This window comes from Enhydra lutris, unplaced genomic scaffold, assembly GCF_002288905.1.
Source record: "Enhydra lutris kenyoni isolate GAN:26980312 unplaced genomic scaffold, ASM228890v2 scaffoldscaffold20, whole genome shotgun sequence".
NCBI lineage: Eukaryota > Metazoa > Chordata > Mammalia > Carnivora > Mustelidae > Enhydra > Enhydra lutris.
In genome coordinates, this window is record NW_019154104.1 from 6,967,387 (window position 1) to 6,983,970 (window position 16,584).

The window sequence follows — 16,584 nt, forward strand, 5'->3', positions numbered from 1 at the left end:
TTTGGCTTTCTTTTTCAATATTCCTTTGGCTATTCGAGGTCTTTTCTGGTTCCATATAAATTTTAGGATTGTTTGTTCTATCTCTTTGAAAAAAATGGATGGTATTTTGATAGGGATTGCATTAAATGTGTAGATTGCTTTAGGTAGAATAGACATTTTCACAATATTTGTTCTTCCAATCCAGGAGCATGGAACATTTTTCCATTTCTTTGTGTCTTCCTCAATTTCTTTCATGAGTACTTTATAGTTTTCTGAGTATAGATTCTTTGCCTCTTTGGTTAGGTTTATTCCTAGGTATCTTATGGTTTTGGGTGCAATTGTAAATGGGACTGACTCCTTAATTTCTCTTTCTTCTGTCTTGTTGTTAGTGTAAAGAAATGCAACTGATTTCTGTGCATTGACTTTATATCCTGACACTTTACTGAATTCCTGTACAAGTTCTAGCAGTTTTGGAGTGTGCTCCCCTTCTTTGGCATAATGGATTCTCCTTGCTTGAAGAGGAGCTGTGGCTTTGGGGAAAGGTCTAGGACCTACAATTGGAAGAACCTGGGTCTCAGGCTGGACCCTCCTGTGGGCTGGACCTGGCAGCACCGGAACCTCATCTCCGTCTGTGGCATAGGGACAGTCTCCCCTGCTCTGCCTGCTGTGGGAAGTCCCCCGGAAGGTTAGGCATGAAAAATGCTTTGTAAATTCTATGATGGGGCATAGCTGACTTTAAGGAAAGGTTTTTATTATTTTGACACCAATTACCATTTATAACAAGGCAGCTGGGTGACCTTGGGCAAGCTGTCCCATCTCTCTGACTCTGCTTTCTCATCTGTAAGGGAAGCTGACCCCAGAGAGTCGTTGCAGGATAAGTGAGTAGCACATGGAAAATGCTCAGGCGAAGTTATCTTATTACCCTGAGGTTGCATCATCCTGGCTGCCCGAGAACTGAAGAGCTCAACCCCCTGCTAAGCCCCTGGGTCTCCTTGTAGTAACATGAGGTTGCCGTGACCTTCAGTGTCACCACTGACACTGAGTTCACATACTAACCTGAATTCAGGTTATGGGAGTTTACTATTAAAAACAGTGAACTAAATTGCAGACAAGCAGAAACATTTTCGAGTTCTCCACCCTTCTCCACCTCCAGGAGCTTGATTGTTATCTGAAAAAGAGTGGGCTGAGGTACAGATTTCCCGCCTGTGCATGCCTGAGCCCCTGCTGGGGGTTCTCACAGAAATCACTATGGGGCGGTGCCCCGAAGGAGGTCCTGGTTTTGATAATATGTGTCTTTCTTCACATACTGGCTTTAGACCCAGACCTTCCAGCCAATCAGTTCTATGGGGCATGTGGGGTGGCAGCCTCCTGACCTCATTCTCAGGCAGAGGAGAGCTGGAGCCACCCTGTCCTGGTGGGCCAGTTTTCAAGAGTCTTGTGAGCCCCTTGATGTCACATTGGCAGCTTGAAATCGGCCGTGGTGGGAGTATTCACACCATGGCAACTGGACAACTTTGCCTGGCAGAGCCCCCACACCCCACCCCATCCTGCCCCAGCCAGTTGTTAAACAGCAGCAAACCAGGGTGTTCTGTACAGGTAAGAATCATGAATGACATCGTAACCTAATCGGCAACCTTTCAGCCTCTCCCTCCCAGGCAGGTAGGGCTGGAGTAAAGCTCCATTTGGGAGACGGAACTGAGAAAACCATTGCTGTCAAACAAGGGGGCTGCTGTCATAGTGATTAAGGCTTCCAAGGAGGTGTAGAATGGCCGAGGAGACTTCTCCACCTTGGGCTTGTCTGCTCTAGAGAGGAAGATCATTATTTCAATAGTCATGTTAGGAGACTGTCCTGTATTGTCTTCCTGGTGTCACTTTGGAGATATCAGTCCTGTTGTCTTTTCCTGGTTAAAAATGTGGCAGTTTTGAGATGCAGTGATCCAACCCAGGTCACCCCAGTCTGCAACAGAATGTTGGGAAAGTGACCCCAGAAAACATTTAATTTTTTTCAGAACGATTTAGAACTAGTTTATATCTTAAAAACAAACAAAAAAAAAAAAAAAAAAAAACCCAGCCTATTGCAATCATGCAACTGCATTTAAAACTCTTTTTGTGGACTGCCACTGATTTTTTGTGTGCATGTCATGTTTTGAAATTTGGGAGTTCTGTGAAGGAATGCTGTCTGCCTGAAGCCTCACCTCTCATTACAACAGAGACTTGAAACGAATTGCATTCAAAATCTTCTCTATCTGCAAGACTTATCAGGGCTTTGGCCTTGAAAGGAATGTCTTCCTCCCAATGTTTGTTAAACAAATGTGTGTGTGGCGTGTAATCTCTCCTGTGGTGGTTGGTGAAGAAGAACACTCCTTCCACTTGTTTCCAGCCTTCAGTCCACAGAAATTTCTTTTCAAGGGGGCTGTATTTGTATATATGTCATATATACATGTAAATATTTTTATAGGGAATGAAAAAGAGCCGGGTAGATGCAAAAAAAATTGGTCCTCTCAAATTGGCTGCCCTAAATGGACTCTCCCTATCTCGACTGCCTCTGCCTGATGAAGGAAAGGAAGTGCCTACCAGAGCCACCAATGACGAGAGGGTATGTACCCGATGTATGGACCGAGCAGTCCATAAGATGCTACAAAAATGCCTTCTTCAGATTTTAATGAATTTGCTAATACATCCAATTATCATAAATGAGTGTTAAGTATTTTATAATCTGAATGTCAAAATTGGGGCAAGTCTAATATGTTAATAGATCATTTTGGAGTAAATGTTGATTTTTTGTTTGTTTATTCCTGACTGTTCTTACTGTTCTTTACCTTCTTCTGGTCATCCATAGCAGTCTTGATTTCTGATGGCTTTAAGTTAGAGGAATTCTACATGTCCATATGAGTACACCCGAGAAAGGGAGCACACATTGCCCGCTTTCACTGTATCGAAAATTCATCTCAGGAGTCAACAGTTACTGAATTTTTCATGACTTTCTTTGTGACCAACATATATTTGCTATGAGGTTTTACTGTATCAAAATAAGACAGGCAAGAATTAATGCTAAGTAAAAATTAATTTGCTTACAACAGGACCCTGGAGATAATTTTAATATTTCCCACATTTTTCAGTTTTTCTATACCATAGATTAGAAAATTGAAGCATTTGTTCATAGAAGTTGGAATTGATTCTCCTGCTCTAGGATTTACTCTTCTCCAGGAGAACTTTCTCTTCCTTAGGAGTCACAAAACTGACCGTAGACTTAGAGAAGATGAATTCAAATTATTGTTGGCCAGTTTTCACCTTTAAACAGAACTCTGCCTTCTGCATCTCACCAACAACGTGGTTTTGTTACTTTAACTCTTCCCGTTATGGCTTGTTAAAAATTTAGCTTTGATTTCATCTAGAGTTTTCAATACTAGATAATTTCTAAACTTGAAGTGAAAACAAGATTTCAGATGTGCCTTTGGAATGCAGCTTGGACAGGTGACGATACTCATATTATCCCATGTGTTCCATTTTACAGTGTAAAATTCTGGAACAGCGGTTAGAACAGGGAATGGTGTTCACAGAATATGAAAAAATTCTTAAAAAACGGCTAGTTGACGGGGAGTGCTCAACAGCACGCCTCCCTGAAAATGCAGAAAGAAATCGATTCCAAGATGTCCTTCCCTACGACGATGCCAGAGTGGAGCTTGTCCCAACTAAAGAAAACAATACTGGCTACATCAACGCGTCCCATATTAAGGTGAGAGGAGCGGGCGGGGCGATGACGGCTGTGAAGTTGCCATTTCAGTTACAGGAATGATAAGAACTGTGTTCACATCTGTATTCTAAGAACAACCTAGTTGGAGCCATTGTGACAAATTACGTTATAAACTGGGAAATCTGTACTCCCCAGCTGGGTAGGAAGTGTTTACCAACAGAGCCAAAGCCGTGTTCCTTTCCCAGGTGCTAAGCCCCTCTGCCCCTGACACTGTGGCCAGGACTCAGAGAGGCCTCTTTGGGCTGACCTTAGGCCTTTGTTCTTCTAAATCTGAAGATCTCGTTCTGGCTCATAAATTCTCTCCAGAGCGTCAGAATTGCTAGTTTTCTGTTATCACATACCTGCACTGACTCTTCTGTGACAAAGGTGTCTGGGTTTGTTTATTTTAGAGAGAGAGCAGGGGAGGGGCCAAGGGAGAGGGAGAGGGTCCACAGCAGACTCCCCGTTCAGCCCAGAGCCCCGTCTCGCAACCCTGAGATCCTGACCTGAGCTCAGACCAAGAGTAGGAAGCTGAACTCGCCGAGCCACCCAGGTGCCCTGTCTGGGTTTTTTAATGGTCGTCACCAAAGCTCTTCCTTAAAACAGTGTCATCTGGAGGCGCCTGGGTGGCTCAGTGGGTTAAAAAGCCTCTGCCTTCCGCTCAGGTCATAATCTCAAGGTCCTGGGATCAAGCCCGGCGTTGGGCTCTCTGCTCAGCAGGGAGCCTGCTTCTCCCCACCCCCTCTCTGCCTGCCTCTCTGCCTACTTGTGATCTTTGTCTGTCAAATAAATAAATAATATTAAAAAAAAAAAAACCACAAAACCAAAAAACAGTGACATCTCTTCTTTTTGCTTTTTCCCTGTGATCACTTTTCAAGATTGTTTGTCCTTTGGAGAAGCAGCGCACTTTTTCCCTAGAGACAGTGTTATGCCATTTAACTGGGGTAATGTTCCACCCATTAAGATGGGAAAAGTGATGATGGGGGCGCCTTGGTGGCTCAGTGGGTTAAAGCCTCTGCCTTCGGCTCAGGTCATGATCCCAGGGTCCTGGGATCGAGCCCCACATCAGGCTCTCTGCTCAGCGGGGAGCCTGCTTCCCTCTCTCTCTCTGCCTCTCTGCCTACTTGTGATCTCTCTGTCAAATAAATAAATAAAATCTTAAAAAATAAAAGGGGGGGAAGTGATGGTAATTCCCAGCTGGGCCACAAGGAAGGCAGGGTGCTTTCCTGCAGCATTGTCCCTTTTGTTTGTGCTGGCTGGAGATCACGTGCTTTTATTTGGGGAAGGAGACGTTTTCTTATTGGGAGTGAATGAGGAAGTATCCACGTCAGGAATTTTTCTTCTTTCCCACATTTTATTTTGTGTGCAAGTGATATTTGATGAGTGCAGGTTCACCCTTGAGGCTTTCAGGGACCAGGCGGTCGGCCTGCTAAAGCCTTTGCCCTTGGTGGTATCGGGGAATGAGCACGTGCGCTTGTTGATGTAGGTATAATTTATTTAAAAGCTGAGCATTTCTGTGCAGTGACTCATCCAGCCTCTCATGACGGGATGGGTGAGAACTGGAGAAAGTCATCATCCTATGTTGTATTGCAGAATCTTCAGGGGCCAGCTGAAGGCCGGGGATGGCAGCTGAACCTCAGAACTCCAGGTTCTGCCACTTACCAGCAAGGGGCCTCCCCGGGCTTTCCTCGGAATAAAGCATTGACTCCTGCCCCTTGGGCCACAGACCCCTGCCCTTTGCTGGCTGGAGCTCGCCATCAGTGAGGGGGTCTAGCCAGGACTCCAGTGGGCAGCCGTGAGTGTGGCTGTGGGCCGAGCCGCGCGGGGCGCTTGGGAAGCGCCACTGTGGTCCCGAATGTCAGTGGGCGTGGCCTTTAACCAGCTCTCCTGGCTGCAGACCCAGACACCACTGCCTACCAGCCCGTTCTCAAGGAGGTGTGGGCTCAGGTGGAAACTTAGTATCATTCGGGGGGGCGGGGGGGGGGGGTGATCTGGACTCAGAAGTTCAGAGGCGAGACCACTTTAAGCAGGAATATTTTTTTCTGCTTAAAGTGGATTTCCTAGAAATCCAGTATTTAACCTCAGTTTTGACTTAATTGTTACTAGTTTTCCCAGTGTGTTTAGTACTTCACGAGGGGAAACTGTACTTTAGGATACTGTGATGTGGATATTTTTATATCAGCAGCAGTAAGAGCTATTTATTGAGAACGTATTATGCACAGGCACCAGATACATTGACTCATTTAATTCTGCCAATGGCCCTATGCAGGTACATGGCATTTTGATTTTACAGGTGAGAGCAGAGAGGCAAAGAGGTTAAGCATATTGTCCCAGGCCACATACATATCATGTGCATTCGCAGTGTGTAAGTTTATAAACAGGTAGTAATGGGAATTGTATTAACAAGCAAAAAGGATAAGAGCTACACCTTTATTCTGAGTAATTCAGCTCATCTCTTAGTACTACCATAAACAAATATGCATACATCCATATATGCATACACATTAATTAATATTTAAAGATTTATTTAGAGAGAGCGGGGGAGGAGGGGCAGAGGGAGAGAGAGAGAATCCCAGACAGACTCCCCACTGGGTGTGGCCCCCAACATGGGGCTCGAGCCCACGACCCTGAGATCACGACCTGAGCCGAAACCAAGTGTCGGCCGCTTAACCGACTGAGCCGCACAGGCGCCCCACATATTAATTTTTTAAAACCCGTTTTCTAATTTCAGGTCTCTGTCAGTGGAATTGAGTGGGATTATATTGCCACACAGGGGCCGCTGCAGAATACCTGTCAGGATTTTTGGCAGATGGTGTGGGAACAGGGAGTCGCCATCATAGCAATGGTGACCGTGGAAGAGGTGAGTGCTCCTGTCCTGTTGTTGATTTTCTCTGCCTGAGAACAGTTCCTTTGATCATAGGGCCCTGACCTTTACCGCAGGAGGCAGGCCGGGTTGCCGTCCTGCTTCTCGGGTGCGCGGTCTATATGGGGGTGCCTGTGGCTGGACCTGCTCTTGACTTCTGACTGCTCGTGTCCTTCACAGGAGGGCGGGAGGGAGAAGAGCTTCAGGTACTGGCCTCGTCTGGGTTCCCGGCATAACACCGTCACCTACGGGAGGTTTAAGATCACCACCCGCTTCCGCACCGACTCTGGCTGCTATGCCACCACGGGCCTGAAGATGAAGCACCTGCTCACGGGACAGGAGAGGACGGTCTGGCATCTCCAGTACACGGACTGGCCTGAGCACGGCTGTCCCGAGGACATCAAGGGATTTTTATGTAAGTGTCTACCTGGCACAGCCTCCGCTCTGGTTGTGTGCATGGAGCAAGATGTCACTCCAAGTATTTCCTTTAGGATGGCTAATAGAAGCTTTGGACTTGCTTTATTTTATTATTTTTTTAAAGATTTTATTCGTTTATTTGAGAGGGAGAGCACGAGCTGGGGGCTGGTGGCAGAGGCAGAGGGGGAAGCAGGCTCCTGGCTGGGCTTCCTCCAGGACCCTGGGATCACAACCCTAGCGGGGGGGCAGATGCTCAACATGCTGAGTCCCCTGGGCGCCCTGGACTAGCTTTAAAGTAAAGGCTTCAAGTGTTTAGAGGAAGCTTAACAGAGAAAAGTTTTTAGAGTACGATTTGGTGGCGAGTAGAAGGACTTTCAGAGACTGTCTCCTCCATCACATTTTGTAGTGGGGCAGAGGCAGTGACTCGCCCACGGTCACACTGTCAATTAGCCGTTGGGGCTGGTTAACTGGCACCCGGTGTTCTTTATCCAGAGTCCTTCCAATCAGCGATGATAATCTGAAAACTGTCAGTTTGATGGGCTTTAATCCTTGCATATTTCTCTGTTCCACTGATATTTCGTAGCATACCTTGAGGAGATCCAGTCTGTTCGACGTCATACAAATAGTACCAGTGAACCAAAGAGCCCCAACCCTCCGTTGCTGGTCCACTGCAGTGCTGGGGTGGGAAGGACTGGAGTCGTCATTTTGTCAGAGATCATGATCGCCTGCCTGGAACACAATGAAGTATGTATGTCCTTGTTGGTCGGGGGAGAAGCGGGCTGGGCACAAGGCTGGGGAAGAAAGGGGCTAGTGGCCTACCAGTGCTCTTGGGGCACATTCCCCGGAGGCTTCTTCTAGAAGGTGCTGGGCTAGGACAGTGTGTGGGTCTTGACCAGACTTCTGCTAGAACTGTTCCCGTCTCGGGGGGGCGTGCATCCGCTCACGGTTGTGTCTCCTTCCAGGTGCTGGACATCCCGAGGGGGCTGGACATGCTGAGGCAGCAGAGGATGATGATGGTGCAGACGCTGTGCCAGTACACGTTCGTGTACCGCGTCCTCATTCAGTTCCTCAAGAGCTCCAGGCTCATCTGAGCTCTCACAGCTCAGGACGGGGACCAATGGGGCGACACACTGACAGCTGACGGGAGCGCCTGACTCGGACCTCCCCGCGGCTGCCAGCCTGGGCCATGAGCAGCACCTTGACGGCACCTGGACAATGGCACCCGGAGGGAGATCTGCAGAGCCCAGGGCTGGGGAAGGGCTGACGGAGGAGGACGTGGTCCCTGGGGCCTTGCCCGCTCGCGTCTGTCGGATTGGCAGCGCTTGCATACTTTGTGGAGGTGGTTTTCCAGATAGTTCTCTGTTGTACTGAAGCTGTGCAGGGCAACTCTGGCAGTCAGGAAGGCGCATCAATTTCTCGCTTGGATGTCTTGGAATTTTATTTTATGACTAAAGTATTTGGGGCTTTTTGTTGAGAAACTTTCCACGGGGATGGTCCACAGGTGTGAATAGTTCCCATGTAAGTTTGTATTTAAAACCATGCTACTATCTCTTGTTATTTTTTTAAAAACTTAATAGTTTAGTTACCAAACCTAAAATTACAAGAAGAATCTAAAAGTGTTATTTTGAAACATAGAAAGCATTTTTATATTCAGAAAATTTTTTATTCTAGAATATTCTATATATTTGTACCTTCTCTATTTTGCAAACAAGAGTTCAACTCATTAAGGTACTGAAATGAACCCATTACTGTAAGAGAAAGTCGGGAATGAAGGCACATTATTGGAAATGTAAGACAATACTCAGAGTCACTATTTTTTTCAGTATTATTTGTAAACCTAAACCAGTTTGATCATACTGGTTGAAACTGAAGTGAAAAGCAATTGCCTAGGTTGGTTTTAAGCACTTTGTTGTTAAAGACAAATCTGAATTTTAATATATGTGTTGCTTGATAGATGAGACACTAACAGTGGGTATCCAGAAGTGTTTGGAAGCGAGAAGGGCTAAGCGTACGTGGGTGGTCAGGGCAGGGGTAAGTGCAGTGTAATTGCAGGACGGCAGGCGTGAGATGCCTTTGACAGAAGTGCAGCATTAACTCTGCTCCCACTGAGAGGCTGGGGTGGAGAGTAGCGGCTGGCCGGTGGGTAGGTACCTGCCAGGAAGTTCAAGTCACTCTCCGTGACTCACTGTTTCCTTGGAGTTCTTACTCCTGAACTTCTGTTCTTTTTTGATAAAGAAAGTCAGGTTTATATTATCATTAAAAGAAGCCTAGAAGAGGTTTTATCTTCTGATTGAAAGAAGGGAAGAGTTAGTAATAGTTTCACCTCAGTTCCCAAAACTACAGCCCAGACTACTTGTGGGGCTCCCATAGATTGCTGTTCTAGTCAAGAGATGCTGGGGTTTTAGTTCCCCGATCCCCTAACTTCACCCCTGAGGTCAGTGTTAGCTTCTTGGTTCCTCCTCCCTCCATCGATCGCATCCTGGTGGCTGAGCTAGAGAGGGAGAAGGTGGCTTTGGTCGGGGCTAAGATGGCCTTGTCACAGAGGGACTTGAGTAGATAAGGACTTAATGGGTATGTTTCACTGAGGAACCATCTCATTTTTCCTTTTGAGGTTGCTTCTCTAAAATGCAGAGCTTCCAAAATGCCACATCTGGGGCTGTTCCCCTAATGACAGTGTCCTAGAGATGGTTCTGATCTCCACGTTCACTCTGAAGGCAGTTTCACTCACAGTTGAACATGACCGCTGACTGTGTGTTGTCCACTGTAAGACAGGATTTGCTTCATACAGTGTGGATTGGCCTGTCTCTGGGTTACCCAGAAACCAGCGCTTAAATGGGTAATTCAGGAGACAGTAGTGAAAACGAATACTGGAAGTGGGCACACTGCTCACTTTGGGATAAAATGTTAATTTTAACCGGAAATTGTTTTAAGAGTCAGGTTTAAATAACAGTGGACCCAAGTGTAAATATTAAGAAAGAGCTCCCGGAGGAATGAGATGAGAGGTTTTTATGATCATATTTCCCATCTCGACATCGTGTAAAGGATGGGAGTATTTTCAGTGTTTTTTTTTTTTTTTCTTCCATGGTACGTTTTTTTAAGAAATACTATTCTGTCAAGTTTAAACATTTTGAAGTGTCCCATTGACAAGAACATACTGTAAAACAAAAATCTAAAGAGTAATATATGGTATATTTGTGTTCCAGTTTTAATAATTACAAGTAGATTACTTCTGAGGGCTTAATTACAGTATTTAAATGTCACTCTTAAAATGTTGCATGTTTGACCCTTGTGAATATTTAAACTTTTTCAATTAGTGAGTATGGAAGTATTTCTGAATAAAAATCGACATTACTGGACTTTGAGATAATGGATCTTCAAGAACAAACTGTACGTTTAGGCTTCATAGGTTTGCCACATCTGAACCGAGGATGTTGCTTTCTGCCAAACTTACGTAGTGCTTTGCTGTCCCAGTGTCTCTTAGTTCCTTGAGATTCTAAATTTCATAGCAAAATTACCAAAATGTACGTTTTCACAAAAAAGTAGGTTACAGGCCAGTGTTTTCCAATGGATTGATTTTGGCATCTCTAGTATCAGTCTTCCTGATGAGTGGGGTCTTTTGAGGACATATTCTAGCTGAGAGTTTTGAGCACAGAAAGTATTCCTTAGGAATGTCAAGTGCAGTCATTATTACTTACTTGCCTATGGAACACCTGCTGTGAAGTATTCTGAAAACCCTAGTATTTAGCCTTTAAGACCCTTTGGCAGAATTAAAACAGAAGGTGGATGGACCTATGCTTCCTTGGAAGCTTCCAGAAAGAGGAAGGTCTAGGCAGAAACGCAGAGGAGGAGTATGTGTCAGGGTGGAGGACTAAGTGAGGACAGCAGGCAGGTCAACTTTTCTGTGAAGCTTTCGTCGTCAGAAGAAAACAGCCCCTTCAAGATGGGTTGATATGTTAATATTCACAACATTAAGAAAATATGTATGTATATATTACATATATATAATATAAAACCCCACGTTTTAAAATGTGCAACTGGAGGTCAGCGGCACTGTAGGAGCCGGTTTGAAATTTGCATGAACAAATGGAAGCAAGAATTACTGTTTATTGTAAATTGTTTTTAAGATCTGACTTTTTAAGTTTTAATTTATTTATTCATTTTAAGCAATCTCTGCACCCAACATGGGGCTCAAACTCACGACCCCAAGATCTGGAGTCACATGCTTCTCCCACTGAGCCACTCAGGCGCCCCTGAAATCGGACTTTTTAAAGGAGCTCTTTGGGATATAAATTTAGGGAACTTGTTTCCCATCAAGATTTCATGTGGAACAAGCTAGAACTGTCTTTTTTCCAGTTTAAAGTTTATTTTAAAAAGAACCCTAAATTGGAGGGGACTCTTTATTGAGGTGAGAGATATTTCAAAAATAGAGGAATAGGTACATTAGGAATTTGCCTGGAAAAACATTTCTCCAAACATGAGTTTTTCAAATTCATCTAGATAAGGGCTCCGTTCCAGTATCTACAATTATAGAGAAATGAGGAAAAATCAGAAAGCCCAGTTGTTTAAAGTTTGCATGTGTTGGGGATGAGTGAATAAAGGATTTTAGGCAACAGTTGAAGGGGTCCTCGGGCGGTTAAAGTGGCATAGTTTTCCATATATTACAGGCAGTTCCCAAATAAAAATTATGCTCTAAAAGTTCAGATGTGTGTGGAATTATTGAGAAAAACAGTAATATTTCCCCTTGTAAACAGTAGTCCAAGTGGGTGTTAACTCTCCTGGTTTGTCCTCCCAAAGCTTGTTTGGTGTAGAACCAAATCTTCACAATTCAGAACTCTGAAAAACACAGAGCAAATTTTCTCCCTGCTGCACCCTGGTGGTGAGATGTGAGAACGAATTCTCTGCCTGGTGGTAGGGACCCAAGCCTCAGCAAGCCGCTGGTCAGGCAGAACAGCCGTTTGCTTAGAGAACTCCACAGAAGGGAACATCCACCACGCGTTACAGAAGCTTGATGGCTCATGAAGGACAGCAAAATGGACCGGGACGTGGGATGAAATGAGCGGGGATGCCACCTGTGAAAGCAGGCGGGGGTGAGGGAGGGTGAATTGGCATTACACTTGCCTGCCCTTCCTGTTGCCCCCTAAATACCCTCCCTTTCCTGTCACTGGCAACAAATGGGAAGCAGAGGATGGACCACGAAGGAAGTTCAAGGTCTGCAGCACCGGGCCGAGGAGGCAGCAGTTCCAAGCAAATGTTCCCACGAAAGGGTATGTAGGTCACATGTACATTACGTAGGGTCTGGCCACACAGCCTGTCTCCAGAAATGTTTACATTGCCCCACAGACCTGAGAAATTAAAATAGTTCTCAAAAATCTAGAGTAAACCTAAACTTTTCCCAATAGGTTGATGGGTTAAGGGATAGTAACCACTTACTGTAAATTATACTTCAATAGTATCAATAAATACAGATGGATGACAAGAAAGGAATAATTGTCTTTGAATTTCTAACCATGGAACTAACAATATGGATGTTAATTTTTGAAAATAACTAGCTGTATAAGTCTTGATCATTATTCTTTAGTTTCCATTAAGCCACTTCGTGGCACATCATATAAAAAGACACTTAAAATCTCCAAAATCTGGGGTGTCTGGGTGGCTCAGTGGATTAAAGCCTCGTCTTCGGCTCAGGTCATGATCTCGGGGTCCTGGGATCGAGCCCCACATCAAGCCCCTTACTGGGCTGTCTGCTCAGCAGGGAGCCTGCTTCCCCCTCCCTCTCTGCCTGCCTCTCTGCCTACTTGTGATCTCTGTCCCTCTCTCAAATAAATAAAATCTTAAAAAAATCTCCAAAATCCTCTGGCTTTGAACTATAATACCATGTCCCCACACTCACTATACCAGTACACAATGCCACTGTAATAAAGCTACAATTTTAACTGAGCTGCTTGGTTTTTTAGCTGTGTGAAAATATCAGTACTCTATATAAGCTGTCAAATGTCCACACTATGGACATTTTAAGTGTGCATGTGTGTTTTAAATTCATACTCAAAAACTTACAGGAGAAAAATATACAGTATTCACTCTTAGGAGCAGGTCTGTGCCAAAGAAATGCAGAAGGTTGGGTTATCTGTGTTAACCAGAACACGAATCTGGCCTGGATTTGGGGGGTAGGTTGATGGGACTAGTACAGAGTTAATGACAACTGGCTTTCTGTTTCAACCTGCTCGTTCATCAACTGAGAAAATCTGAACAAATGAATGAGGGATAGAAGCTCAGTCACTCATTTTTTTAGAAGAATGCAAATGTCATAAGTCATATATGATCAGTGCTAGGAGACCGTCCTAGAAGTTTATTAGAAATCACTTGCAATTAATGGACCACTGAGTGAGACAAGATCTTTTTCTTTATTCGGTCGTGATAGTTTTCAAAATGTAGTTTGATCTTAGAGTTAATTATCTCAAAAGGATCTAATGGTCTTGCGGTTTACTGGAATAAGCCTAGTGCAAATATTGGTTAAGCCCCAGTGGCTTGAAAAAGTAAATACTCTCCAGAGGTGAGTGACAAATTTATTTCCAGAACAGTTTTTTTAAAACAAGGTTAAAAATAGTACAAAACTCAGGTTAACCCTCTGGAGTTAAGAGATGAAAGAAAACAAAAACAGAAGAGAAAATATACTAGAATTTGTAACAACTTTTAGGCTGGAAGAGCTCTAATGGGTTTTATTTGCATAGTCTGGTTTTTATGGCAGGACAGAGAAATTGAAGCAGTAGTTACTGTGCAAGGATGATCCTTAGTGCTTTTGAAACTTTTCTGTTACTATCAGCTTGGAACCTTTCATCTTGGAGTTTCTCAATTCTATATTAAAGTAAGCAGCTTAATTTCTCATAGAATTGAGCTATTACATAATTATAAGTATGCAATTTCTAAGCAACACAAAATAGGGGGAAAATAAAAATATTTGTTAGTATATCAAGCCTCTTTAAAAGCTTGGATACTTACTCAACAGATTGATTGGCACTGGGCCATTGGAATATATTTTTGCTTTTTTTACTGTATTCTCATGTAATTTTTTACATTACGATATAAAACAGATTTTTATCATGCAAATGTTAAATATTTTCCTATGAAAACACCTCAGTGTTTCATCCTCTTGTGCTTAACTGGAGGAAATATTTTGAGTTATAATGATGCAGTTTGGCTCAGATGAAGAATTACACTGTAACAAACCAGGAATTTGTTGTATATTTCTGAATTGTATGATCTGGTTAAAAACTGAAGCAATCCAAACCCTACCTATAGTGAATTTAGCAGAGCATCGTTTAAAAATAAACATCTAGGGGCGCCTGGGTGGCTCAGTAGGTTAAGCCTCTGCCTTCGGCTCAGGTCATGATCTCAGCGTCCTGGGATGGAGCCCCGCATCAAGCTCTCTGCTCAGCAAGGAGCCTGCTCCCCCCACCAACCCCCACCTGCCTCTCTGCCTACTTGTGATCTCTCTCTCTGTGTGTCAAATAAAGAAATAAAATCTTTAAAAAAATGAACATCTAGATAGAAGGCGATTTAAGTAAAAATTCCAACAGAAGTTAATATGATTTAACAGATCTAATAAACCCAAAATTTGAAGAAAATTTATATGAAATACATTTTCTTAGAAAGTGGCCCTATAATTCAAGCAATGCACTGGGAATTCTAACTTTTCAACATGCTAGTATAAAGAATTGTCTAGCATTATTTTATAGTTTAAAAAGCAGTTTTAAGTGCTATCTAGAGATTAATGTAAAAATGTATAAGCAGAAGAACTTAATTCTTTTAAACTGTCATTGGTTTGTAAAATTGTGTACATTTAATGGGCAAAAAAGTTTGACTGTAATATATGTGAAATGAAAGTATTAGTTTTTGCCATGAAAATAAATATTGAAGCTGAAATTCACGTGTGAATGTATTAGTACAATTAAAGCTATTTTTTTAATTGTGTTTTTTTTCACTCTAGATCTTACTGCATGGAAGCATATAATTAGTCCCATTTCCCACTGGATTATTCTTTATTTATACTATTTAATTACTTCACTTACTTTTTAGAGTGTGTACATAATGCAGGCACACATGGGAGGAGGGAGAGGGAGAGAGAAAATGTTGAGAGCCCCATACCTAGCACACAGCCCCATCTCATGACCCTAAGATCAAGAGCTGAGCTGAAATCAAAAGTTTAATTTTGATTAACCAGCTCAGCTGCCCAGCATCCCCTCTGCTGGATTAGCTGGATTATTTTAGTATTAATTTTAATTCATTTATTTTAAAATATTTTATTCATTCATTTGACAGCGAGAGAGCAAGAGCGGGGGAAAGGGCAGAGGCAGAGGGAGAAGCTGGCTCCCCGCTGAGCAAGGAGCTCAAAGAGGGGCTCCATCCCAGGACGCCAAGACCATGACGTGAGCTGAAGGCAGGTGCTTAACCAACCGAGCCACCCAGGCGCCTCAGATTATTTTAAAGATTTTTTTTTTATCTTTTATTTATTTATTTGACAGAGAGAGGGATCACAAGTAGGCAGAGAGGCAGGCAGAGAGAGAAGGGGAGGTGCTGAGCAGAGAGCCGGATGCGGGGCTCAATCCTAGGACTCTGGGATCATGACCGGAGCCGAAGGCAGAGGCTTTAACCCACTGAGCCCCCCCAGGCGCCCCCCACACCACCCCAGATTATTTAAAATAATGTACCGAACCATCGTGTGTTTCTTCCAGTAGTTGCCGGACATCACGCATCTCCAAAGTGACGGACTGTGTAGACGTTGCAGTGCATCAGGACAAATAGGCCGCTTCACTAACGAGGACATTGGTGGAACAATTCAGTGTCCTTCCAGGACCAACACTCGCCGATGCACTTCCCAGCGGGCCGACGGAGCTCCTCACACCCCGAGCCCTGTAGTGAGCTTTTTGTCGCCAAGTGGTCACCTTATTTTTTTGGCGAGGCTTCTTCTAGACCAGCAACAGCGGCCCTGGAAACTTGTTAGACATTCAGACTCTCCAGGGTCATCCCAGCTCTGAAAATCCCGAATCCGGAGCTGGCGGGCTGGAGGCCTGGAAATCGGCCTTCACAGGTTCTAGGGGCGAGTCTGACGTGCCTTCCCGCGGGAGAACCACTGCGTAAGTCACTTAAAAAGCCCCAGGTGTTCCACAGAGATCTCAGGTTGGGATTCCTTCCACAGCCAAGTGTGACCGTCACCTCTCACGGCCAGAGGGGGCTTTGCGGCCAAATGACAGGTCTTGAGGTGGGGAGTGTGTGCTGGGTCCTCTGGGGGGGGGGGGGGACCAAAAGAACCTCAAGGGGCCCAGAGGGAGGCAGGAAGGCTCCTGCTCCTGAGAAGACCGGCCGATGGAAGCCGAGGTGGGGAGAGAGTTGAAGGTGCTGCCCAGCTGACCTCCATGAGGGAGGCGGCCGCAGGGAAGGGAAGCGGCGGACTCTAGAAGCCGGAGAAGCCGTGGCCACAGTCTCCCCCAGAGCCTCCAAGAGGGCAGCCCTAGCGGGATTTGGATTTTAGGGCGTCTGACTTCCAGAACAGTAATAAGGCTTTCTTTAAGTCCCTAAGTGTGTGGTAACTTGTTAC

At 44.5% G+C, this 16,584-nt stretch overlaps 1 protein-coding gene across 1 annotated transcript in view; it reads left to right on the forward strand.

Annotated features, from left to right (window-relative positions):
- LOC111148586 (protein tyrosine phosphatase, non-receptor type 21) overlaps window positions 1–9,116 on the forward strand; it is a 76,674-nt gene extending 67,558 nt beyond the window's left edge. The window contains exons 14-19 of the mRNA XM_022505278.1: window positions 2,438–2,575; window positions 3,494–3,715; window positions 6,444–6,572; window positions 6,756–6,990; window positions 7,576–7,736; window positions 7,955–9,116. Coding sequence (XP_022360986.1) covers window positions 2,438–2,575; window positions 3,494–3,715; window positions 6,444–6,572; window positions 6,756–6,990; window positions 7,576–7,736; window positions 7,955–8,083 — 1,014 coding nt within the window. The 3' untranslated portion in view covers window positions 8,084–9,116. The remainder of the gene's footprint in view (window positions 1–2,437; window positions 2,576–3,493; window positions 3,716–6,443; window positions 6,573–6,755; window positions 6,991–7,575; window positions 7,737–7,954) is intronic.
- Window positions 9,117–16,584: the final 7,468 nt, after the last annotated feature.